Genomic DNA, 25,606 nt, shown 5'->3' with positions numbered 1-25,606 from the left:
GACTTACGCCTGGCAGCGCTTGGCACACGCAGCGCTGGGGCTGAGTCGGTGCCAGGCGCAGCCAGGCAGCAGCGGCGCGAGCGACCGTGTCCTCCGTGGTGTCGATTCTCTTCCAGCTCCTCCTCCCAGGGCGCACGGCAGCTACCCCCCTGGGCTGTCTTCCAGCTGTTGCCCTTGGGTCCCGAGGGCTTTCTAGAGTGAAATCGAAGGTGAAAGAAACAAGAGGAGGGCGGGAGGTGGGTAGGAGGAGCCTCGGGCCTCAGGGAGCTGGGAGGAGCCTCCAGCCAGGGGGTAGTGTGGGAGGAGCCTCGGGGGGCGGGGGAGGATCTGGGTGGAGAAAGGGGCCGGGCAAAGCCGGGATGGAGGGCTGGCCACGCAGGCGCGGGGGGCCGCGCGGAGAACCCCACGCGGGAGCTTCGGGAGTCTCCAGCCACCGCTCCTCACTTCACTGGAGAAGGGGCTGGGGCGGGGAGGGAGCTAATAAAGAGTGAATGAGCGGCAGCCGCTGTGGCGGCCGGAGTCAGCCCGAGCAGCACCGGAGCCGTGAGCCCGGGAGGCGGCGAGGGGAGGCGGTTCGCCTTGTCCCTCCTACCCGCCCCTCTTTCTCTCTCTTCCTCCAGCTGGTCCCAGAACCCTGCTGGGTCCGGTCCCTCTGCCCCCCTCCCGCATTCTTCCACCTCCTCCGAGTCCCACTCCTCACCTAGGGCGCCCCGAACTGCCATGGGTTAGGGTGGGGGCCGCGAGCCTCGCGAAGGACCAGCCCTGTGCATCCGCCGGGGGGCGCGAAGCCCGAAAGACGCCAGTCGCTCGCGGGCGCCGGGCATGGGGAGCGTGGTGTGAACCCGCACCCAGAGAGGACGCAGCGGCTGCGGAGACGGGCGCGAGGAGGAGGAGAGCGGTGGACTGCAAGGACCCGAGGGAGGAAGGGAGGGACAAGAGGGTGGGGAGCTAGGAAAAAGTGAAGCTGGGAGGAGAAGGCGGCGGAAGGTGGGGATTGATGCTTCTGTTTTTTGTTGCCGCTGCTGCCCTCGCGCTGGGAGCCGAGCCGGAGGGAAGGCGGTGGAGAGATGATTGCAGAGTTGGTGAGCAGCGCTCTGGGGCTCGCCTTGTATCTCAACACCTTGAGTGCGGATTTCTGCTATGATGACAGGTAAGGGGGTCGGCGGGCTGCGTGGGGACTCCGCGGTGGCTCAGAAGCTTCCCGCTTTAAGGCTGAAGTGCGTCTTGGAGGAACTGGTCCAGCACCTGAAGGTTTAGGAGACGCGTAAACAACACCCAGAGCAAACACCGGGGAAGCGAGCGCGCTGGGCGGTCTGAAGGAGTTTGGGTTCCTAGTTTGCAGCACGTTCTTTCTCTTGCTTATTGGCTGCTGGCGAACGCTTAAGTTTCTTATCGGAAATCGCAGCAATCTGGGGACCTGTTAATGATCATATTAAATGGGGGAAAAAAAAGTCTTAGGTCTTTGTTGGTGCACATTGAGTGATTTTACGTCTGGGCTGGAAGGAAGCCGCTCCCCTCCTCTTAATAGATCTTCCCTGTAGCTCTTCCTTTTACTGATGGGACACTTTTATTTCCCGGGGGAAAAAACCACACCTTTGACAGTTACCAAAATAGTGGAAGGAGAGAATCGTACTCTGCTGCAACTTTCCCGTTGGACGTCTACGGTACTTACAGATAATGCTGCTGATGGGCTCTCCGGCTCCCCCCGCCTGGCTCACCAATCGATGGAGTAGCACTTTATAAAAGCCTGGGCTTTCATTTCTGTTTGGGAGTTTTACATTAGACGTTAGCGGTTCTTTTGTGCTAATTGGGGAAGAAGACGCCCCTAGAGACTGAAGTTGTCTTCTGCATTTGGGCTAGTTTGGGTGGCTAATGAGACCTGAACTGTGTTGTCAAAGAAACTGCATCGATTTCTGGAAAATGTCACAGTTGTGCTCGTGTCTCTACCTATTTTTTAAATGTTGTTAGTGTTTAGAAACTGATGAAAAGCTCCAATAGCCATTAGGGAAAATTCCAATTTGTGCCTTTCCGGTGACTTAATCTGATTACAATTAAAACAGATGCATAATTAAAATATATTAGGGAGAACAGCACGCCTGGCTAAACTTATTAACCGTCCTGGGGTGTTTCATGCTCCATTGAAATTAAACCATCCAAAAAGTGAGCACAGATTTACTTTGACAGCTTTTCAGCAGCCTCTCTGGGCTATGGAAAGCAAATGGATCCCCAGGGTCAAGGCAAGGCAGAGTGAACTTAAGCAAAGTGGTTGATAGTGAGGGCAAGTGAAGGCAGAATCTTCTCTGGGTGGTAATTAGCCATGTTCTGTATTCTCTGGTGTGCCCACTCCCCGGCTAAAAGCATGTTCATGGATATATGCTTGAAATCCGTGAGTCTAAGTTTACACCCACATGTCTGTTATGAAATCCCCTGATAATAGGTGCAATGAAATAAAGCAAACTCTTCTTAATGCATTTTATGTAGTGTCTGTCAGAGACTGGTTGATAAGGAAGCCACTGTTAGACATAAACTTTTCCTTAACTTTTAAGCAGTGTATAGATCTAGCAATTATGATACATGGTCTGAGAAATAAATGGTCTTTGTGTAAGAATGAGGTGAGCTGCTCTGTTCTTTCCACTTCTGTGTTATTGTGCACCTGCTCTTTCTAGGGAATGGGGAAAAAAAAGGCTCTTGACAGGGAAGAAAAAGGAATGGTAAGAAACAGCTCTTCCTTCCAAAGATGGGCGACTTTTCACTAAAACGAGCTCGGGGATGAATCTGGGTAGTTCTTGGTTCTGTTGGGGACAGTTTGAGAAGTAGTCATTTAAACTAAGAATAAAGAGTTTGGGAAAAAAAGTAGCTTGCTGTAGTACAGTAAGTATTGTAGAATACTGTGATAAGTCAGGCATTCCCAGTGTATGCTATCCTTTATTGCTGTTCAGTTCTTTAAAAATTATATCTCAGAAGAAAGCATCCTGTAAAATATGAAGACTTGAACTAAATGAAATTTGTGTGTACATTTTTTCTGTAGATTTAATTATTATGTGTTCTTTAATCATCGGTCAGTAGTGTTAGGACTTTATAACTTGGGGAGAACAATGTGAGTGAGGGGATAAATTAGTTGTGCTTTGATGGTGGGCTTGCTCAATATATGACATATAGACATTATATTACCGTTGTGATGTTCAGAGCCTGTAAATATAAATTGCACTTGGCCACAACATGGAAGTGTATGTTAGTCTAAGTTTCTTAGTAGCAGAACCTCATATGCAGTCCTATACTCTTAAGAGTGTGCAGTCTTAACAGAATCAAACTTAGTTTTTATGTATCCTAGAAATTCTGAAATGCCTTTGAGTAGAAGCGTGGAACTTGCTGGATGTCTGCATAGCATGCACAGTGCCAAGGTGCTCTGTAAATTGTGGCTTTTCGGATATACTTTTTATCTGCCTCCTCTAACTCACTGGTATGTGGAGCGGGGAGAGAGCTGGGGAGTCAAGTGGAAACTGTAGGATGATGATAATGTGTTTACTTCCACTGCTCCATTTCAGACTACAAAGACTCAAGTTTAAAACGTTGTGTAAACAGCATCTGTGGATTCCACTGCGCTGACTCCCCCTGCCCCCTCAAGAACTTTGTGAAATAGAGTTCTAGGAGGAGAAAGGCCAGTGCTGGGAGCAGCTCACAAGGAGGGAGATGGCTCTTACGCTTGACTTGCTTAACTAAATCAAGACTCTGCATTTTAGCTGAAGAATCTGGCATTTGCTATAGGAGGGCTTTATATTGCTTCAGCTTAAACATTAATGCTGTGGTACTTCTCAAAGTTATCATTTCTTTTAAATATAGTGATCAAGTTTACTTTGTAAACTACATATATAATTTCTTTCACTGTTTGATGTAGCTTGGTTGAGATTAAGTGGTAACCTGAAACTTTTTTGTAGCAAAATCGATTTCCCTATGGTAAAACTTAATATTTTACAAGTGTCTTAATGCTAAACTTAAGAATATGGCTAGGATGTGATGAAAGAAACAGAAGAGTAGAATTCGTCATATCTGATGAAAAAGCATATATAGCTTCATCCCCCTCTTCATCCCTTTGCCTTCAGTCTAGTCATGATTGTATTGAATCTTAAATTGTGGTTAGAGTACAGTTGGAATGATAAATAAACAGTCTTTGCCAAATTCTAAGTCATCATGAATGTGACATCTTGAAGGATAATCTCATTTTCTGGAGAAATTTGGTGTTTAGGTCAGTGGAAAAAAAACTTGCTGATCCCAAGTTCTCTGCTCTCTTATATATTTATTGAGGATAACATTGCATCATTTTCACCAACTCCGCTTTAAAAGTACTATTAGAAGTTTTGCATAGAGATAACGCTAAAAGAGGAGTCCGTTTATTTCAGAGTAGAAGAAGGATGCCATATCTATTGTTTTGTAGTCTGAATTCTTTTTGTACATATCACCTAATTGATGGCAAGACCTTTATGATGTATAACAAGTAAAAAGATAATCAGCTAATACATATTTTTATTCTTGGGTGAATAAAATCATGCATTACTTAAAAAAAGATAATTTGAGTTTTGGGAAGTGGGAAGTGGGTTTGTGGCTGCTTTGAAAATTGTTTTCCTTTTTGCCCATTTTGCATTTGTTCAACCTAACCTTGATCATTAACATGACCTTTGGGTTTCTTAGCTATCTCATTGTGCAATAATTGTGTGAAATTTGGAGGAGCAACTCCACAGCCAAAATTTCTAATTTTGAATCAAAACTACCCCAAACTCTTAATAGCATGTTCCTAATTTAGTTATTCACTTGGATGTAAATATAAATCTGATTTTATAGAGACACGAGTTAATTCGAAGTCATAAAGATTTTGACTAACAGCATTTAAAATGAAGGAATGGAGGCGTGATAACTTTTTTTTTAAAACCATTTTTTCTTAAAGATATTCAACTATTCCTTCTAATTGACCTTTTGAAGTGACTATCTGTTTGGGTTTTGAGCTGGTATGATAAGAATCCCTTATGAAATGATCAATCACTCTGTTAACTTTCCTCTAAAATATTCTCTTTAATAGACTTGCAGTGGACCAATCTGGGATTGTTACCTTACAGTTCTAGTATGTTCAACCACTGAAGTCGTGCTTGGTATTTAGAAAATCCTGTTTAGGAAGAATTGCTCTAAGATCAAGTATAGAAGGAAGAAGTTTGTTTTGTATCCAGGTTGTCCCCTCAGGTCTTTATTGGAAGAAGTTACTGTGTACAAGGGTGCTATTTGACCGATTTCCTTCCAAGTTTATGATACATTGGAAAATATGCAAGTGATTACAGTTTATAGTTTATATATTTTAATATATTATAATATTATAACATATAATATAATGTAATATTATATTTAATATTTTAATATGATCTTTTACTTCCTAACAAAGTTTAGTCAGATCTATGCAGAACAGGTTCATTTTGCTGCTTGAACAAGTACATCTTTTAATAGTAAATTAAAATTAGGTGAAGCCAGTATGGACTACTTTGCCTTACTTTCAGTGAGCCTGTCACATGGGGTTTATCCTAGCAAATGACCCAAATACAAGCACTGAATGGACATGTATAAATGCCATTGGGAAAATTATGACTTGCCAGCCATCTGTCTCTTAGTTGTCTTTATCTATGTGTGTATGTGTGTGTGTGTGTGTGTGTATAATGTATATATTATAATAATATTATAGTATTATAATATTATTATAGTTTTTTTGGGGGGGTTATATTATTAGTTTACATTGGTATTCTCTGTTTAGTTTTTTAGGGCTAATGTGCCCCTGCGGGAACACTGAATTCCCTGAAGCTATAATTCTGAAATAGCTAGAACCTTTTGGATTATTCCAACATGAGTTAGGAGTACAGTTTGTCTTCTGAATCTCTCTCTGTTGCTGTTTTGTACATTAAAAGCACTTATTTAAAATGCCCATGATGTTACTGCTGTTTATCATAAGCAAAGGGTACATTCCTCGGGAACAGGCCCTTCATAATATTAGGAAAAGACAAAGTTTACCCTTGTCACTCTGAAAAATGACAAACCTTTCAACACTATTATTTTCACTTAATAGGCTTTTAACACAGCAACATTTACCTTTTAAATTTTTTGGTTTTCTCTTGTAAGCTAAATATTACATCAGCTTTATGTACCTACTTTAATGGCTTCACAAAAGTGACATGTGTGGCAGCCTTGATGGGAAGGACAAATGGGTTGTTGAATGTTAAGACCCCTCCTCTATGAATAGCAGTCCTCATTTAGAGTCTGGTTGAAAAAAAGTGGAGAGGCATATAACCAGGAACTGTGTGCTTTCTGTTTTTCGTAGGACGAAAAAAGCATAATATTTTGAATAATTACAGGTGTAATTGTGCACAATGCTAGATGGCTTCTTTGAAGATTTGGTTTGTATGTACTTCTGAGGAATAAATGAGTCCATTCAATAATTCACTAATTATGAATACTCCTAAACGTAAGTGTCTCACGTATGTGATGCATGATGCAAACACCAGCTGGTCATCCTTGTCAACAAAGCATCTCTACCTTTCTGTCTTTGTCCGACCTGTACTGTAGCTGGTGTTGTAAAGTATTTGAATCTGGGAGTCTGATGATAGACTTGTAAAAATGCTGATAGACTGTCCTTTAGCAGAATTTCACTTGCAGTTAGCCATGTTTATTATGACTGATACTCATATTTTATTATTATTTTTTTAAAGATTTTATTTATTTATTTGACAGACAGAGATCACAAGTAGGCAGAGAGGCAGGCAGAGTGAGAGGGGGGAAGCAGGCTCCCCGCCGAGCAGGGAGCCTGATGTGGGGCTCGATCCCAGGACTCCAGGATCATGACCTGAGCCGAAGGCAGAGGCTTTAACCCACTGAGCCACCCAGGTGCTCCTGATACTCATATTTTATTTTATTTTTTTTAAAGATTTTATTTATTTATTTGAAGGACAGAGATCACAAGTAGGCAGAGAGGCAGGCAGAGAGAGAGAGAGAGAGAGGAGGAAGCAGGCTCCCTGCTGAGCAGAGAGCCTGATGCGGGGCTCGATCCCAGGACTGGGATCATGACCTGAGCCGAAGGCAGAGGCTTTAACTCACTGAGCCACCCAGGTGCCCTCTGATACTCATATTTTAAAATTTAGGTTGGGACTCTGTTGGCTTCATTCCCAGAACAGCCGTGTGGAGCATTCATGGTAGGTGGCTTGGACTGGCCTTGTTATTGGTCTGGTGCTCACTGGCACTGTGTTTATACACATAGGATGCCTCTCCCAAATGATGTCCTTTCTATTTGTCCAGATCAGTTGTTTTCCTTGGAGGAGAATACTTGGAGTTAACTAGATTTGCCTTGACTGGTCATAGGGATTGAAGACTTTTGCCTCAGATTTTTTCCCCCTGTATTTTCTAGGCAGATAATTCCATTAAGGTGCAGCACTATCAAATTTCTATTGATCTTTTCTTCCTCTGACAGTTTAACTTTTCAATCATATTTGTCAGTTTCTCTTGTACTCAAGATTTCCTAGAATCAAAGGTATAAATGTTCATTTCAGTCTTTTAGAAAATTTTTGGGATTACAGTTTGGGGGTCAACTATGACTTTTTTTTTTTTTTTTTTCTTACAGCTAAATAGGAAAGAATTGAGTAAGGCTATCCACAGAGGAAAATTTTGAAGAAGGCAGGAACACTGAAATGAGTTGTTTTCAAAATGCTACATGAGAAGTTGCTCTCCTGTTTTTAGAGTAATTTATTTTCTTTAAGGACATTTCCTAATGTGTAGTTAATTTGGACAATTAGAAATGATTGTTTTGAAGATGAAATGGGCAGAGATCTTTATTTGCTCAGGTCTAAAAAATTAATGTGGAAATGGGATTAGAACTGAACATTCTAACTTCACCTTTAGGTTCCATTTTATTGAGGGATTAAATGAAATTACTAAAGGTATATACAGGCCACATTGCTTGAGGACAGTGCTATAGTATCTGTTTTAAGAGTGCTTTCGTATTCGGTAGAGGAGGTGCTGTTTGGCTTATGATAATTTGATGTAAGCTTTGGTTTCTTGATTTCTTTGCCGAGGCATCTTGTGATATCAGAGTGAGGCAGGGTATGACCACCACACCATGTAGTCATAGTCAGGGAGATTGACTAAATTACATGATTTGTCAAATGAAACATACATCAGTGCCCTTGCAATAGCAGCTGTGTGCTAGGTGTGGCGGTCAAGTGAAATGTTTTTGTCAGACCCCTTTGTCTTCAATGATTACCCTTCATTTCTGTAGCATTTGTTATAATAAATGTGTCATCATTCCACCAAAATATTAGGGTAAAAAAACAAAAACAAAAACTAAAACAAAAAACCCAAGAAGTTCACTACAGGCTTATGGTTGTGATTTCATTAGGGAACAACATATAAAACAATAGTGCTATGGGGTAAAGGAATTTACTGACATTTGAAACTGAAAAAAATCACGAGTTTTGATAATGAAAGTGTTTTTTTCCTAACTGTGATTCCAGGTTATTGATTTCTTTAGAAGTGGAAAGTTTTGACTGTGCTCTCCTAGAAATTCTCACTTGGCATCATTTAGGAGTATTTTAACTTCAAAGGATGTGTTATTTGCTGAAGAGTGGCCACTGGGGCGCAATATGGCTCTTGACATTTTGAACAGTGTTAAGTGATGGTACTGAAGTATTTCAAACAGCCATGTTTCAGCATTGTTTAAAAATCCAGTGGGAAGAATGGCAATCCATATAAGCCTGCATTCTTGGAATTCCTTGGGTATTAATTTTAAATGCAGTTCACAAGTTTGGTTTTTATAAAATAAGGTTTTTTTTTTTTTTTTTAAATGAAAGATGAGTAATTTCAGTGAAATTTTTTACAGCTGTGTCTTATGAAATTTTGTTTTCTTTTTTGAATTGCTTATAAGTATTCTATTAAGAGACTGAAAGGATGCAGACCACAGCCTTGTTTGTTTGTCTTGGCTTTCATCTCTTAGCTGGGTTAGATTCCTATGTTTAGGACATTGTTATAAAGCATATTATTATTGAATTTCTGTTTTAAACCCTAGATTGTGAAACTAGTCTATGAGAGAGGCAGGTAAGTGAAAACACTATGGGAAAAGTAAACGTTTTGTTTTTGTGAATTTCCAATTTGTTCCATCATGAAGGCAGGCCTATCCTGCTTTCTTTTCTGTTAATGGCATCTCTTGGATTAATAAGGCAAGTCAGTAGTTTAATTCTTTATAATGTCCGTGCGTGTTGAAGTAATATCCCTACAAACTGTGTCTTCAACGGGAGGTGACTTGGGTGGTGGCTATGAAGACTACATTGGTAGACTTGACCACTTTTCTTAGTTTGGAGAAGACGTGTGGTCATCCCAAAGCCATTTGGGAGAAGTGGTTGTTGAGGTTAGGGTGGGCAGCTGAAATGTTTTCATATGGGGACCTTTCTCATTGTTTTATAAACTGTCTTTTGGCTATTTCTACCTTTCTGTCTTCAGGTTATTTATTTATTTTTTAAAAGATTTTATTTATTTATTTGCCAGAGAGAGATCACAAGTAGGCAGAGAGGCAGGCAGAGAGAGAGGGAAGCAGGCTCCTCACAGAGCAGAGAGCCCAATGTGGGGCTCGATCCCAGGACCCTGAGATCATGACCTGAGCCGAAGGCAGAGGCTTTAACCCACTGAGCCACCCAGGCGCCCCTCTGTCTTCAGGTTTTTTAAAGGTATGGTAAATATTGAGCCTGCTGCCTTGAATTGTAAAAGGTGTCTTAAGTCTGTAGGTAGGATGCTTCGGTCCAAATATTTTGTCAAGTGTACTTCTTTTAGAATAGGACATTCCCCTCCTCCTCCAAATAATTAACTATAGGACTGGGCTCTCGAAGCCATTGAAAAGAGCTCATTTTGACAAAGCAAGCTTCTAATGACAAATTTTCCAACCACAAATTTGCAGAAGAAAAGTTTTCAGATGATGAAGAAGTTTAATCAGGCAAAAAGACATTTTTATTTGCAGAAAGAGGCCCTTCAGAGGGAGACAATTATTTATAGCTGATGTGAAAAACTGGTATACCTGAATTCATTTGGTAAGTCTCATTTAAAACAGGAAGGTTAGTCTATTGAAAAAAAAAATGGTGCTGAATTGTGTCACCGAATTTATATTAAAGAAGGAAGGTTTTATACTGTAACGCACTCCTACAGGGTTATGTACTGATTTAAGCAAAGAAAATGTGAATTTGAGATTTAGAATCTATGAAAGACACCAGTGTGTAGCCTGAAATTACTAACTATACTTTGCCACAAATATCTAGTCTTTTATTTAAAATATCCCAGTAGAAATGATCTCTAGGTTTCCTTCCTCCATCTCTGTGTTTAAGAGAGTCTTTGTATTTTTTTCTTTTAAAAACAGTGGTGTTTTTGGCATTTGTTCCATGTTGAATAGAAAATGAAATTTCACTGCTTTGAACTTCTTGTATGTCATCAGCATAAAAAGTGTAAACCATTTCTATGACAAAGTATTGAGTAGCTACTTTTGAATTCGTGCCTGACAAGACTGAGGATGCCCATGACAGGCCAGGGGTTTTAGACCTGCTGCTCTCATAACTTTGTAACTTGCTCCCTGCCTTCATCCTTCAACATGGATGATTGCCTTTTAGAAAGTCTTTTATTTATTTTTATTTTTTTAAAGGATTTCATTTATTCATCTGACAGAGATCACAAGTAGGCAGAGGCAGACAGAGAGAGAGAGGAGGAAGCAGGCTCCCCACAGAGCAGAGAGCCCGACACGGGGCCCGTTCCCAGGACTCGGGGATCACGACCCGAGCCGAAGGCAGAGGCCCAACCCACCGAGCCACCCAGGCGCCCCTAGAAACTCTTTTATAACCATTCTTTTTTTTTTTTTTTTTTTAAAGATTTTATTTATTCATTTGACAGACAGAGATCACAAGTAGGCGGAGAGGCAGGCAGAGAGAGAGGGGGAAGCCGGCTCCCCACTGAGCAGAGAGCCAGACGCAGGCCAGATCCCAGGACCCTGAGACCACGACCCGAGCCGAAGGCAGAGGCCCAACCCACTGAGCCACCCAGATACCCCCTAGAAACTCTTTTAAAATGCAGTTTAAATCTCCAGTTTTTTGGAGTCAGATGGATCACTTGGATTCTCCTAAAGCAACATTTTTGGGCTGGGCCTCTTGTTGGATCTTTTTCCATCTAGATACATGTATATATTTCTAGATCAGTGCTTCCCAAACTTCCTTATACCACCAGATCACCTGGGGAGTGAAAATGTAGGTTCTGAGACAAATCATGAAATAGACTTTTAACTATGGAGAACAAACTGGTGGTGACTGGGAGGATGGGGGGTTAGGGGTAAGGGACTTGGGGGGTCAGGTGTGGGATGGGTGAAATAGGTGATGGGGGTTAAGGAAGGCACTTGTGACGATGGGAGTGCTGAATCACTATATTGTACACCTGAAACTAATGTAACACTGTATGTTAGCTAACCAGAACTAAAATAAAAACTTCAAGAAAAGAAAAGAAAAATGGATAAATTAAAAAAAAAAAAATGCAAGCTCTGCCTGGAGTGAGCCTCACAGTACATTTCTTCTTTTGCAGGTGCTCCAGCTGATGGGGGTACATGAACCCCTTGAGTAATAAGACCCTGTACCTTTTAAGTGTATTACATCAGCTCGGTCTGTTTCACAGAACTTTGGAAAGATTGCCTAGTTCCCGGGTGGAATAAGATTGAGGATAAGGTGCCTGTTCTTTGTGTGTGAGCTTGGCCATCTTAGTTAATCTTTATGTTTTGTTTTCACATTTGTTCAGTCACGACATCTTTAAATTGATCCGATGGATTTGAGGGGTTGTGTAGATTTTGAAAAGGTAGAGAGCCTGTTGAAATTCTAGAGATGATCTCTATTGAAATATCTATCACCATCTTGTATTACAATATCGTCTTCCTTGTGACACGACTAGGGAGACAGATGTTGGATTCTGATTTTGACAAATAAACTGATACGCAGTATTCTTAGGCTTTGGACGTGATGAATACTGATGCCTACATCGAGTCTAGTCAGTGCCTTTATTGGCTTGTACTTCTGTCAAACAATCCCTTGTAAGGAAACTTGGCTTACATTGCGTGAAGACTTTACAGACTTTAGGCAGGCAGCAAGAAATAGATGTTGAGGCAGCTGGGAGTAGGGAAAATAATGATTTCTTAGTGATATTCAGGCACTGGGCAACGCTGTCATGGGAGAGCACATAGGATTAGAAATGCTTGGACGCTTGTCTTTTTTTTTTTTTTTTAAACCTGGTACCTTTTGCCTTAGCCTTTGGGCACTTTTGGGGGCTTTCTGGGTAGGTGGCTGCCCTATCTATCTGAAGTTTTAACTTCTTACTAATAGACATCTTTTTAAAGAACTCGTCATATAGGTAATGATTATCTCTTTCTTCTTAAAATACTATGCTGTGCACTAGAGGCAGTGTTGTGAAGGAAGATTGGGCCAGGATCAAAGACTGGGATTTCAGCCTTGCTATTACATGGTATCGAGCTCTGAAACTGTCTTATAATGGATCAGGACGTGGAAATAACAACAGGTGACCACAGAGTGAGCATGAAATGAAATAGTATGGTGAATGTTCTCTGTGTGTTTTAAAAAGCTACACGGTTATACCCTTCGACGTGGACGGTCTTAGACCTGAAGGTGAATGACCCCAGTATCGCTGCACATGAGCATCTGAGAACAGAGCTGTGTCCCAGTCTATGTCGTTGCTAACTTTTCCACTTGGAGTTAGTGGTTGAGATCCTGCCGTCCCAGCTTCTGTTGCCACCTCTATGCCCCAGCTCTGCTTCTCATCTCTGTCCACCCTTTCGGTGAGCGGTCCCTAGTCTCACCGGAGAAACAGTTTTTGCTCTCCTGTATTTCTTTTCTGTTGCTTTCCCTATGTTTCTGGCCTCTGTGCATGGAGGGTTATTTTGAATAGACATTCGGGCCAATCTGAATGCTTCTTTCCTTCTGCGGAGTAAAAGGACCAATTACCGTGCATCGGGTGTAAATAATCTTTGGTACTTTGGTTCTGCTTGGCAGGATGTATTATTACTGGGTACTCATGGTCTCCCTCCTCAATGACAGCCCTTTTTCTTTCGGGAATATATTCAGATTCAGAGGCGTTCTGGCAGCCCGGTGATTAGGGAAGCTGTATGTCAGATAAGCCAAAGTTTTCCTGCGTGGACGTATTTGCGTTAATCAGGATGTATTGAGGCTTCGCAGTAAGGGCATTCAGTACATGTGCTGGATAGCAGCATCTACTATTTAAACCTGCTGACATAGTTTTGTAACTAACTAGAAACCATTTCTTTCGTTTAGCTCTTTCCAAGCAACAGGGTGGCAAAAGGAAAAAGACCTGGAGAAGTCTGGAGTCAGATAATCTAACCCCAGAACTATTACTTGTTAGTTGTGTAATTTTGATTGTTACCTAAACTCGTTCAGCCTCGGCTCCCTGTTCTACAGAAGGACGGTAGCAATACCTACTTGACAGAGTTGTCGGAAGAATTTAATGAAGTAAGTTATCTAAAGTGCCTGGCGCAGTGTCTGGTGTTGCCTGGATACTTAATAAATAATTCTCTTAATCGAGAACTTATTCATTAACTCTATTGCTGATAGTGGAAAAATCACTATAGAATAACATCTGCAAATAGGGCTGAGCATTAGGGGATTTCTCTTAAAAGCAAATATTGAACCTTTAAACTTACTGTAGTAATCTTTCACTTAGCATTTCAGATAGATGTAAGATAACTGAAAGGGTTCAGTCAACTGTATTGAATTAACTGTGAGTTTTATTTTATTTCATTTTTTAAAAAGATTTTACTTATTTGACAGACAGAGATCACAGGTAGGCAGAGAGGCAGGCAGAGAGAGAGGGGGAAGCAGGCTCCCCGCTGAGCAGAGAGCCCTTTGTGGGGCTTGATCCCAGGAACCTGGGATCATGACCTGAGCTGAAGGCAGAGGCTTAACCCACTGAGCCACCCAGGCACCCTTAACTATGAATTTTAGAGTTTAATTTTCATCTCGAGTTACCAGTTTGGAAAAATGATGTTGGAACTTAACAAGCATTATACGTGTGCACATGCGTACATGCATGCACACAAGTAAATTTTTCCAATAAAATGTCTGTAGTATATATGCAACTAAAAGCTCATATGAAAAACAGAATGATGATGTCTTCCATCTTTTTCGTCATAATTGATACTCTTCTTTAAATTTGGTGGTACTGTGCATAGGGGCATATGCAAAATTATGGTTTCTTAGCATCTTATAAGAACTGACCCACTCTATGATGTGGATTGTATCTTAGACAATGAAAAATCTTAATGAAAATATGGAATTGTTTTCTGTTATATTGTGAAAGATGATGTTGAATTGAGAATTAGCCCAAATCCCAGAAATACTTATATATCTTCTGTTTTATAGTGAGCAAAACTGAACATAAAAGCTCATTGTTTTTTGAAACCTTCTCTGGGAAGCTTGTTATTCTTTCTCCCATGAACTTACTCTCTTGCCAGGACCTACTACTTGCATTAATTTACTTATAGGTAGTTCTGCATTTAAGAATATTGATCTCTCTCCTGATTAAAACTGATCTTTCACATGTTTGCATAACATTTTTCTAGGGATTCCCTATATAAAGAGAACATATAACCTTCTAACACTAATAATATATTTTGCTTTCTTTTTTTTTTTTCCTAAGAAAAAGACTTTCCCCTCCTCCTCAAACTGCCCCCCCCAAAAACCACAGGTAAGGTAAGCGTGTTGAAGGTTTACAGTATTTTTTTTTTTTAAGATTTTATTTATTTATTTGACAGATACAGATCACAAGTAGGCAGAGAGGCAGGCAGAGAGAGAGAGAGAGAAGGAAGCAGGTTCCCTGCTGAGCAGAGAGCTGATGTGGGGCTCAATCCCAGGACCCTGGAATCATGGCCTGAGCCGAAGGCAGAGGCTTTAACCCACTGAGCCACCCAGACGCCCCAGGTTTATGGTATTGATAACAGCTTTCTCTTTAACGTCAAGGTATGGCTCTAATGATTCCCCATGGTCCCTTCCAGCTTAAAACTGGCCACAATTCTAGGGTTATGGATTTGTGTTCATTTGCCTAAAAAATATATATGAAATTGGCCATTTTGGGTAATTAATAATACGCTAAGTAAAATATTCGCCCTATTGTCCTATGTATAGTGGAAAATGAGGGACATGAATACAACAGATCGTATCAACCAGAGATGTTTCTACCTCAGCCATAATCATCATTTTATGTCTTATGTTTTACCTTATTCTCAGTTGGCATGTTTACCCCATTCCTATTGATAACTAAATCCTAACAGCAAGTGGCAAGCTCCTAAAAAGGAGAATACTTTTGGTTTTTGTTGGATAACAGCCTAGTTTTCTCTAGTGCACATCTGTTCCTTAGAACATTTTTAGAATGTTCAGGTGAAAATTTACGCAGTATCTTGATAGACCAGATTCTGTTACTGATGGGTTAAAAAGAATCAATCATGCTGTTTTAATTTATTAAAGGAAAATAACAAATGGTTTTTGCAGGATAGCCCTCAACTGTCTGGAAGTAATTTAAAATTAGTACAAGAAACCAATAATTCAAGACCTTATTAAACATGCCTCAGCTGCATTTTTAGGACTTAACAAAAGACTAGCATTTGGATTTCTCCAGGGTGAGGATTGGATGGGAAGGTGTGGATATCTAAATGAAGGGAGGCTAATATATTATCATATTGTGAAGTAGGATATTCCTATAATTGAATTTTGGTGGATTTGACAGAAGTTGACTTGAAGAGGGTTTTGCCCCTTTCTTGGTTTTGATATGGTGCTTTCCTTTATGATGTAGAGGAGAAACATCATGGGGACGTTTAGATGAAATTGTGGGGTAAAACAAGGCGCAGCATTGGAAGATGGGCAGTTTTGATTGGTGTCTTTGTGAATTGGAACTCAGGTAGCACATGACTGTCAGCTTTTCAAGGTGGAATCAAGACAAGTTGTTAGGAATGGAATCCTTCGAATTTAACTATTCGTGGAAATAACTCAGTGGTGTTTTTAATCTGTGATTTATTTTGGTTACATGCTGGATTTTTGGTGTGTATTATAAAATACCAGCTTATTTATATTTTTATAAAGCTGTCATTATAGTAAATAACTCACCTTTGTGCACTTAGAATTTGAATTCTGAGACTTTGTTATTTGGGAGAGAGAGTCTCAAATTTGTTATTTGAGAGAGAGTTTTTCAAACTGAAGCCTGAAAGAATTGGGTAAATTTAATGTTTAAATTGGACAGTTTATTTATATGCCACAAACCTTGTGGATTTAAGGTGGACCATGGATGATATTCAAAACTTAAAGTTGTTTTTAATACAAAGCATAATCTAAAGTTTAAATTTTCATTCCTTTTTTCTTTTTGTGTCATCATTGTTTATGAAAACTGGTTGAAAATGAAGTTCAAAGATTTCTTGTAAATCATAAGTTTTGACAAGAAACATTATTTATTCTAAACTTGAAGATGAACTTAAACACAAACCAGAACTTAGTCTGAATGTTTTTTCTTTAGCGACTTTGGAAGTCTATATAAAAATAGAGTAAATGCTTTGCATGCAGCTTACCTACTGCATTTGAAGAAAATCTTTTGTGTATGTCTGCAAGCTATTTGTGTGTTCAGAAAGAGTTTACCGGAACAGACTGAAATTGGTAGAAATAAGCCAAAGTTAACATTACAGCTATACTTCTATTGAAAACCAGAATAGTATTCTCTCTCAAAATCCTGAGCAAATGGAAGCTAATGAATGATTTCTTTTGTAAAATATTATTGGTTTTGGTTCACTTAAAGAAAATTAATTGTATTGTTTTGGAAAATTATTTGTATTTTAAGGAATCCCCTCTCCCCCAAGAAAATCACATCGGTTGCTAACTCATTGACATTCTTCAGAAACTAACTTCTGTTCTGTATCAGCCTTGATAGCAGAAAAGGAAGATGAGTGGAAATTAAGAAAGCAACAAGAATGATAAAGAGATAATTGTCTTTCTACCGTGTCAACCAAAAGACTTAATGATATTTAATAATCCCATTGTAAATTGTTTTGTTGTATATTCTGGGCACCTATCTCAGATGCCAGAACTGGTTCTTGTTACTAGAAGTGATGGAAAGAGAGGAACCGTTAAGGGTATGTTTACCATTTAAGTAGTCTGATTTCTGCAAATTATAGTGTAAAGTTATGATAATTCTATTCAACGTTTGGGAGAGAGATTTGAATGCGGTTTATTTTAAATTCAGGAAATCAGCTCAAATAGACATTGGCCTTTGATTTTAAAGTGTTAAATCATTCTTATGTAGAAATGCACTGTCTCCCAAGAAAGCATCTGTGTGGGATGCTCTCAGCTCATGTCACCACTGTATTCCTTCAGTGAGTGTTTGTAAATGCTTAGCTGTGTCAGGAACCTGTTAGATCATGGGGGCACCGACCGAGGAGAAGATGTTGTCCATCATCTCAAGTTGCTTAGAGTCTGGTGGAGAGACCAAGTAATTAGATAGTGTCTTTAAAATAGAGACATGCTTATGCTTCTAAGTGAGTACAAGAGGGGCACTTCACCCAGGCTGGTGGGGAGGAACTTGTGAGAACTGACTGCTGAAGAAAAAGTCAAATTAGCTTGATAAAGAAGAGAGAGAGGGAGGGCAATTTGGGAAAAAAATGTACAGGAAGGGAAAGGCATAGTATCTAAAGAGCAGGCCATAAAGCCAGAGGAGAGGATAGGGAGAGGGAGAAAGGAAAGATGAGTGGGTGAAGCGGCCAGGGGCTCGATCACCATGGGCCTTGTGTTCCAGGATACTATTTCGAGAATTGTCTAAAGTAGGTGAAATCCAAAGCAGAGAGAACCCGAAGAGTGTCCATTTATAGGATCATGCAGGATCTGTAGGTTTATATAGGTGTTACGGGGTTATTTCAGAGGATTTGCACTCACAGTGATGATGAGGGTTACTTATAAGTTAAGGACAGAGGTGAAAAAGAAATGTGAGTAGATTAGAAAAGGAAAGGTGAAGAAAAATCGGTCTCGCTTGGGGTGAGTAGCTGAATGTGGAGGCAGGTTGAGAGGATTTCTGTCTTGTGCAAGTGGGAAGAAAAGGAAATCCCAGTAGATCAGCTTGGGGGCGAAGGGAGGTGGCAGAATGTGTCTACTTTCTAACGTGAGTAAGAGGAGACATGAGATACCAGAACATCTCTGCTCACTGAATGTTCCATGTGCAGAGGTTTCAGAGTTTGCCTGCTTGTATTGAGTTTTGAGTTGTTGCTAACATATCACTGGGCTTTTATTTTTGCTGGCATATTCTGTCTTTCGATAATGAGGACTCTTGGTTATAAGTGTCAAAGGGCCAATTCAGGGAGAGTAGATTCTTCTGCTTGTCCGAACTCAAGAGACTTGTTGAGGTTGTGAAGACTTCATTTTTTTCATCTCTTGGTCTGGCCATCATGGTTACCATGGCCAATGGCAACCTAAATTCTCTTACTTTGTTCTCCCAGGAATGCTCCAGGAAGGACCTGGATTAGCCTGACTCAGGTTCCAAGCTCATGCATGGAACACAGCTGCTAGCCATGGCAGTACTTTGGCCAGATCAGGGCACGTGCCCGAATCTATGGTCTGACATACGAGTAGAGAGAAGGCAGGTGTTCCCTTGTCACACCAATAGGTTCACTATAGGAAAAGGGCCTCTGTTACAAGAAAGGGCAAAGTGTTCTGGGAATGGGGAGACCACAGACCATGGAACCGGAGATGTCCACTTCAATTCTATCCTTACTACCCTCGAATATTTGAGTAAAACTGTTGGGTGCCAGCTGGATGACAAGTGCAATCTCAGAAGCCCTGTGGCCTTGCATAGTTTTGAGGTGGTCACTCATTCAAGGTAGAACATTTGTGTAGCTTTATGTGTGTGGATTTTGGATTATCATCTAAACCAGGAACGGGCACTAAGGCCTATGGGCTAAATCCACCCTGTAGTCTGGTTTTTAAACAGCTGTACCCATGCCTGTCTGTATTATCTACTGCTGCTTTCTCTTTATACGTGGCAGAATTGAGAAGTTGTGACAGGGACCTTGGGGCTTACAAAGACTAAAATACTTCCTATCTGGCCCTTACCTATAAGAGTTTACCACCCCCAATCTAAATAGAGACACACACATTTAAAATTTGTCTAGCAATCTTACTGATCCCCAAGAGCACATCTGGGCACTCTCCGGGGTTCCCTGACATTATCTGGGAGACACAGGTGTAAGATACAACTGTTAGAGCTACAGCTCGAGGTCAGACTTACCAATGTACGATTGGACTGACTTTCCCTCAGATGACACTAGAGTAAGCCCTGCAGTGAGTTCTATCCAACCATGGCATGGACATCTCCACATCTCCACAATGGTGCTAGGCTTTTGTCTTAACTAGTGCCCTGATCCTGAGTGTGCTGGTGAGTGGTGGCTTTTTTGCAACCGTGGGTCTTTGTGTGCTGGTGTTGTCTGCCCCTGCCCCACGGACCCGGCAGTCCTGTTGGGTCTGCAGCAAGTGCCTGTGCTTCCTCCCAGAGTGGAGGCCTCTGGGATGCTTGTGTAGCTGTTTGTAGACCTGGCCCCCCGCCTGCCTCTAGGCCCCAAGCCTGTGTTTCCAAGCAGTTGTTGGCCAGCTGTCTGCTGCTTTGTTACATTGTTTCAGGCTCTGCTTGGATGTGTTCTCCAAGTGTTTTGCTGACCTCCCCATGGGTATCTGCCTTGCTCTAGCTCAGCGGCTGAGCAGCTGTTTGGTATTCTTCTGGTATCCATTTTCTCATGTGCTCTGCCCACTGGTGCTGATTTTCTGTGATTGAGGTTTTGACACCTGCAAAGTGACTCTGCGTCTTTGCTTGGTTGTCGACAGCCTCGTCTTGATGCTTTTTTGTTCTTTGGGCTCCCCAGGAGACACCGTTGATAAAAAAATGTGTTCAATAATGCACCACCTTGATAGCTTGGTTTTTTGTTTTTCTTTTTGCAAAGAAAAAGGCCGTATTTTTGTTTGTTTGTTTTCTGTTTTTTGGTGTTGTTTTGTTTTTGTTTTTTACTTTGAACTGGATGGCCATCTTCTGCACTATTTGAGAGTCCCCATTTGTTGGGTGGTTGTAGTTTGGATATGGTTGTCCTCAGGTTGAAAAATGGGGGTCAGGATTGCCTACTGTAGGATTGGAGCTGATTCTTACGCTTTTCAGGAATGTTGTTAACTTATGAGGCCCCTGGCTTTTCAAAATTTGTGGCTCAAAGGTTGGTTTGTGGATTTAAAATAATATGTAGATTCATCCTTATTAAGTGGACAATGCTGCCTTTGGAATTATTTGCAATAGTGAATTTGAAAAAAAAAAACTATATATGCATATGATGTGAGACTCTAAGACCCGATAAATAACTGAAATATGTTTTAGCAAATCGCTACCTGTTCTACTTAAAAACAATGCCAAAAAACTCATTTTTTTCTTGTTTTAATTTTTCAATAAGAGCCTTTTCAAGATTCTTAATTCATAAGCCAGGTAGTAAACATTTTCTGTAAAAGCAGACATTTAGGTAGAAAGGTTTTGACATGAAGATAGTGTAATCAATTAAAAAAATAATCTAGAAGAGACACATTAAGTCAAACGTATATTATAATACTTGTTTAAAGGGTATCAGAATATTTGAGTTTGGGGAAAGTTCAATCCTAACGTTGAATTTTATGAGTAGTATGTAATCTATACGCATTTATATGCAGTTCTCCCCTTGCCATAAGCCAGAGAAGAAACAATCAATTTACAAATAACACAGAGGCAGTAAATTTGTTGGCGGTACTTCTGGGCCTGTTGTAATTCTGTAGTTCTTTCAATATGCAAGTGGTGAATTGCTGACGTTGCTGGGAGTCAAAGATATGGTGATATGTGAACGTGTCCAGGCACTTACATTATGTAAGGCTTGGAGGTATTTTGATATCAGTGAAATACTTATGGGTGTAATAGGGAAATGTGTCCTGTTGAAATCATATCCATAAAATCAGTGTTTATATTGAAGTTTCCCTTCCAAATCTCATTTCAGGTTGAAAGGCTTTGCTTGGTGCTACATGATCAGTTGAGACACAGTTCCCCTGATCAGTTGAGACACAGTTCCCCTCCAGCAGGGGCTCGGGTCTGAATCTAGGCATCTCGTTGGCTCTGCTCTAATCACGTTGATCACTTTGAACTATCCTCTAGGAAGACGTGGCTTCTAATGTGGATGCCCTGTTTTCTCCCTCAGACTTTCGAAGTCCATCACAGTCTCCCTTTTAGTTGTTCCTCTTAGATCGGGGTCTCCTCCTTTCTCTCTTTCGCTTAGTCCAGGGTCATTGCTGTAAGCAGGCTTAGGCTTGGGTCCTTGCTTCTGCGAGGATGCTTCTTTCACTTCTAGGCAGCTCTGTATTTCCGTTTCAGGTCACTTCCAGCTCCCCTTTGTGTGCCTCAATCTAGACCTGAATAAATTAGGATCACTATGAATGTGACAAATTGAGTAATGAATTTAAAAAGGGAAACATTTAGATGGTATATATTTTAATTCTCCAGGGGAATAAGAAATTGAGGAAATAGGCATGACATATTTCTTATTGAAGAGAGTCAAGTAGGATGGATCATGGACTCATGGGCGCTGTTGGGTATATTCACAGAGTTTTTCACTCTGGCAACAACTGTTACAACAGGCCAGAGACTCGTCTGAACCTGGGTTTGCTCATCTCTGAAGAGGACAGTAATTCCTGATCTCATAGGGTTGTTATGAGCATGAAATCCAATTCAGCTTCATATGCATTATTTGCGTCCAGTCTGTCAGGCGCTGTGTGAGTGGAATGGCATGCAAGAGGTGAATCATATGTTCTCTAGTCTCAGCGATCTCAAAACCCTGCTGGTCAGTCATCACATATTTCGGTTTCCTACACCAGTGAACTCGTTGCTGAGGTATGAGTGTATGCAGTGGAGGCCTGTCGGAGGAATCTGATTACCTTTGAGAGAATGGAACAGGATTCGTGGAGGCCATGTCAACATGGTCATTAGGATGGTGGAACTTCAAAACTGGGGCTGCAGAGTTCTCCTTGTGTCCTCAGCGTGGATAATGGTGGACTGAAAAAAAAAAAAAAAAGTAAGCTGCTTAGGATCCTCGGCTTAGCAGAAAATGAGGGCAGGGGGAGGTAGAGTGACTGAAAATGAGGGCAGGGGGAGGTAGTGTGACTGAATGTGGTGAGGTGCCAAGATAGACCTATTAGTGAAGTCTCTAGCAGGATACTGTGAAGGTGGAAATGAGATCAGGGAGAGGGTGCTCTGGCTACTAGTCTCAGATCTTCCTGGGCCACGGGTGCATTTGAGAAAAAAGTAGCCTCCGATTTTGAGAGTTGTGTGGAGAATGGCATCCTATTGGCAGCAGAGAAAAGTATACAACTACATGAAAAAGTATACAACTACATGAAAATACAAATAGTATCATGAAAAACCCCACAAAAATAATGAACCATGATGTAGTTGTTATATCTTTTTAATAATTATGTGCAAAATACAGTAGTTTTCTTTAAGTATTTTTTAGTTAATCCTCTTAACCCAATAAAGCATTTATTATGAATAAGGAAATGTGAGGTTAAGTAACTTGCCTTAAGGCTATTGAGTCATTCAGCGATGATGAATCAGATTTGAACCCACACATACCTGTCTCTGGAGCTCAGGCTCCTGACCCTCGTCTATTAAAGCATTGGAATAGATGAGTGTTCAGGAGATCTGAGTCCGAATCCTGTTTTTTCCGCATGAATTGTATGAGTTTGCACATTTACTTTGTACTACCCCATCTTGTTCCTGCAGCAGAGAGGTGAATCTGAGTGAATTGTGCTTTTAATCTAGCTTTCTTTGGGCTGTGGCTCCCTTTGGCCCTCTGGTGAAACCTATGGAGATCTTCCCCCAGAATTGTCTTAAATGCATAAAGCAAAACACATAGAAGCCCCATCATTGAGATACTCTTATCAAAATACTAAAACCCCACTTCATTATAGTAATATATATTCTTCTGTATTAGTCTATTTAATAACAAATCAAGTGGCACATCCATTAGCTACCATATTATCAAAATAGTGATGAGTATAAATGATTTTTTTGAGAAATTTGCAATAACCGTACTATAATAGAGAAGTGACTGTGATTCCTGCTGGTGGTAAAGTCACTGCCACGGTGTGCTGTCATTCATAATTAAAGGCAATGCTAATTTATTTAGGACTAGAGAAAACTAAGATGTATTTTTTTTTTCCCATCCAAGTTCATGGGCTTCTTAAATTCTCTCTGTGCATCCCAGGATGAGAACCCCTGGTAGGATAAGAGGGCATTTATTAAGATGTTGGGAAGAAACGAAGCAGAAAATAAGGATAATCAGGGGTATAGAAGTATGCTATTTATTGAACTTTCCCCTCTCTAAACTGGAAGAATTTGTTTGGGATAAGTTGCTTGAAGCCTAGGAAGGGACATGGAAGTTCATAATGAGAGTCTATCATTGACTTATGTTAAAACCCAGAACGTAGAGTTATCCAATACATGTTCATATAACCTGACAAACTGTTGAAATTTTCTTTGTTTTGTCTTGGATTTTGACCCAATAATCTTATAAATTTAGGGGTAGCACTGGATAGTAGTCATAAGATATGGTTACTTGTAGTCATAAAATAGGGTTACTAGCTTTGATCAGTAAAGTGGGGAAGTGCATTGTGAAAAAACCAAGGTTGGTATAAAAACTATTGGAAAGCCAGGCCTTGGGTTGAGTGCAGTAGATATATTTAAAGGGGTCTATGGAGAAAATGTTGGAAACTGCTGATTTAGATAATCTTTAATACCTCTCTTAACTCTGATTCTTTCGCCCAAATATCCTTGATATTTATGGCATATTGAAATATGTCTAGTTTTCCATGGATTCTGATGAAAGAAAAGAAAAAAAAATGAAAACAGATGGAAAACCTGAAAAGTAACTCTTGGTTGATTGACAGTAAATGCGGAGAATGCTTTAGAAAGGAAATGAAATGTTGTCTCCAGCAGATGGAAGTGTGTAAATTTTTCCTTCACATTAGAGCTAGAATCACTGTGAGTGGTAGTGGTTCAGAAACAGGAGAATAGGGAGAAATATTGTAGGATTATCATCATAGGTAGGAGTAAAAAAAAAGGGTTCACGTTTTTTATTAAAGGCTCATGCCCCCCAAAAAGGCTTTCCTCCAAGGAGTAGGTCCTATCCTTTCTTCCTCTTTATTTTTCATGCTTTGTCTTCAGAGAATGCCCTTTATCTTTATCTTCATCTTCTTCCCTCTGCCTTTCCTATCCTTTCACATCCTGCCACTCCTCCTTCTGTCCATTTCCTCTTACCCCTTCTCCTCCTTCCCCCACTCACTTCCCCTGCTCCTCCATCCTTTCCTTACCCTGCCCTTCACCAGGTTCAAGTGATGCTGAACATGGGCTCATAAGGGGACATCTGATTGAGTCTCACAGAGCTTATGATACTCTGAGAGCTTCTTTTTGTATATTATCTCTTTTAGCTCTGCACAGAACAGGAACTTCCAAATTCTGCTAGATAGTCCAGGGACCCTGACAAACAGAGAGATACTTGAGCTTCCATTTGAGAAAGGCAAATGGCGATCTTGGAGATGCTCTGGATTAACTACTTGCTTGAAGCCCAAAAGCTGGCTCACACATTCAGAAAACCACAGGTTGTTCACAATGACTGGTCCCAAGGGTGGATTCTGGAGACCAGTGGGAGATGGAAATACAGAAGCAGGCAGAAAGCAGTTTGCTTTGGGCCCTGACAAGCTAAGGAGCTGCACTGAAAGGCAGGGGGTGCCCTTAAAGGAGAGAAATGAGCAAGCTAGGATTTTCAGAGAGAATCTTCTGACAGAAGTAGGATGGATAGACTAGAGGAAGAGCCAGTTGAAGGCAGAGAGAACAAAAGCTTTTGTACAAAGTAAGTGGAAGAACTGAGACTTGTAACTAAAGCTGAGGGAATACGGAGAAGGAAGCAAATTCAAGGGAGTAGAGGACTCTAGAACATGCTGATTGGTTGGGACAACGAATGTGAAAGAGTTTAAGAATTTGTTAACTTTCTGATGACTGGATCTCAGAGTATTTCCTGTGTGAAGGCACATAGGAGAAAGCAGTCTTGAAGAGAGGGATAGAGAGTTTAGTTTTGGACACGTTGACTTGGAGGCTCCATTGGCGTAGAAACTGGAGTAGAGTTACAAGCAAGCAGGAACAGGGTCTTAACTGCTTTACAATTAGTGTATTGTGCACTAGGTCTGTGCCAGCCAGGGTTCGAAGCGCTTCACACGGATGATCTCATTTATTCCTTCTAAGAGCTCTGTGAGGTGTAGGTATGATGATTGTGAGAAAAATGAGTCATAGCAAAGTTAAGTGACTTCACTAAAGTTACATATTTAGAAAGTGGTGGAGTAGCCTGTGATGCCATTTATATGAACTGCTCAGAAAAGGCAAATCTCCTTAGAAAAGAGAGAATAGATGAGTGGTTTCCTGGCAGTAG

At 40.7% G+C, this 25,606-nt stretch overlaps 1 protein-coding gene across 1 annotated transcript in view; it reads left to right on the top strand.

Annotated features, from left to right (window-relative positions):
* Positions 1-566: 566 nt before the first annotated feature.
* LOC111142132 (transmembrane and tetratricopeptide repeat containing 2) overlaps positions 567-25,606 on the top strand; it is a 429,660-nt gene continuing 404,620 nt past the window's right edge. The window contains exon 1 of the mRNA XM_022495112.1: positions 567-1,150. Coding sequence (XP_022350820.1) covers positions 1,068-1,150 — 83 coding nt within the window. The 5' untranslated portion in view covers positions 567-1,067. The remainder of the gene's footprint in view (positions 1,151-25,606) is intronic.

The sequence above is a fragment of the Enhydra lutris genome, unplaced genomic scaffold (genome assembly GCF_002288905.1).
Source record: "Enhydra lutris kenyoni isolate GAN:26980312 unplaced genomic scaffold, ASM228890v2 scaffoldscaffold7, whole genome shotgun sequence".
Taxonomy (NCBI): domain Eukaryota; kingdom Metazoa; phylum Chordata; class Mammalia; order Carnivora; family Mustelidae; genus Enhydra; species Enhydra lutris.
Note: the sequence above shows the minus strand (reverse complement) of the source record. Positions and strands in the feature narration are given on the sequence as shown.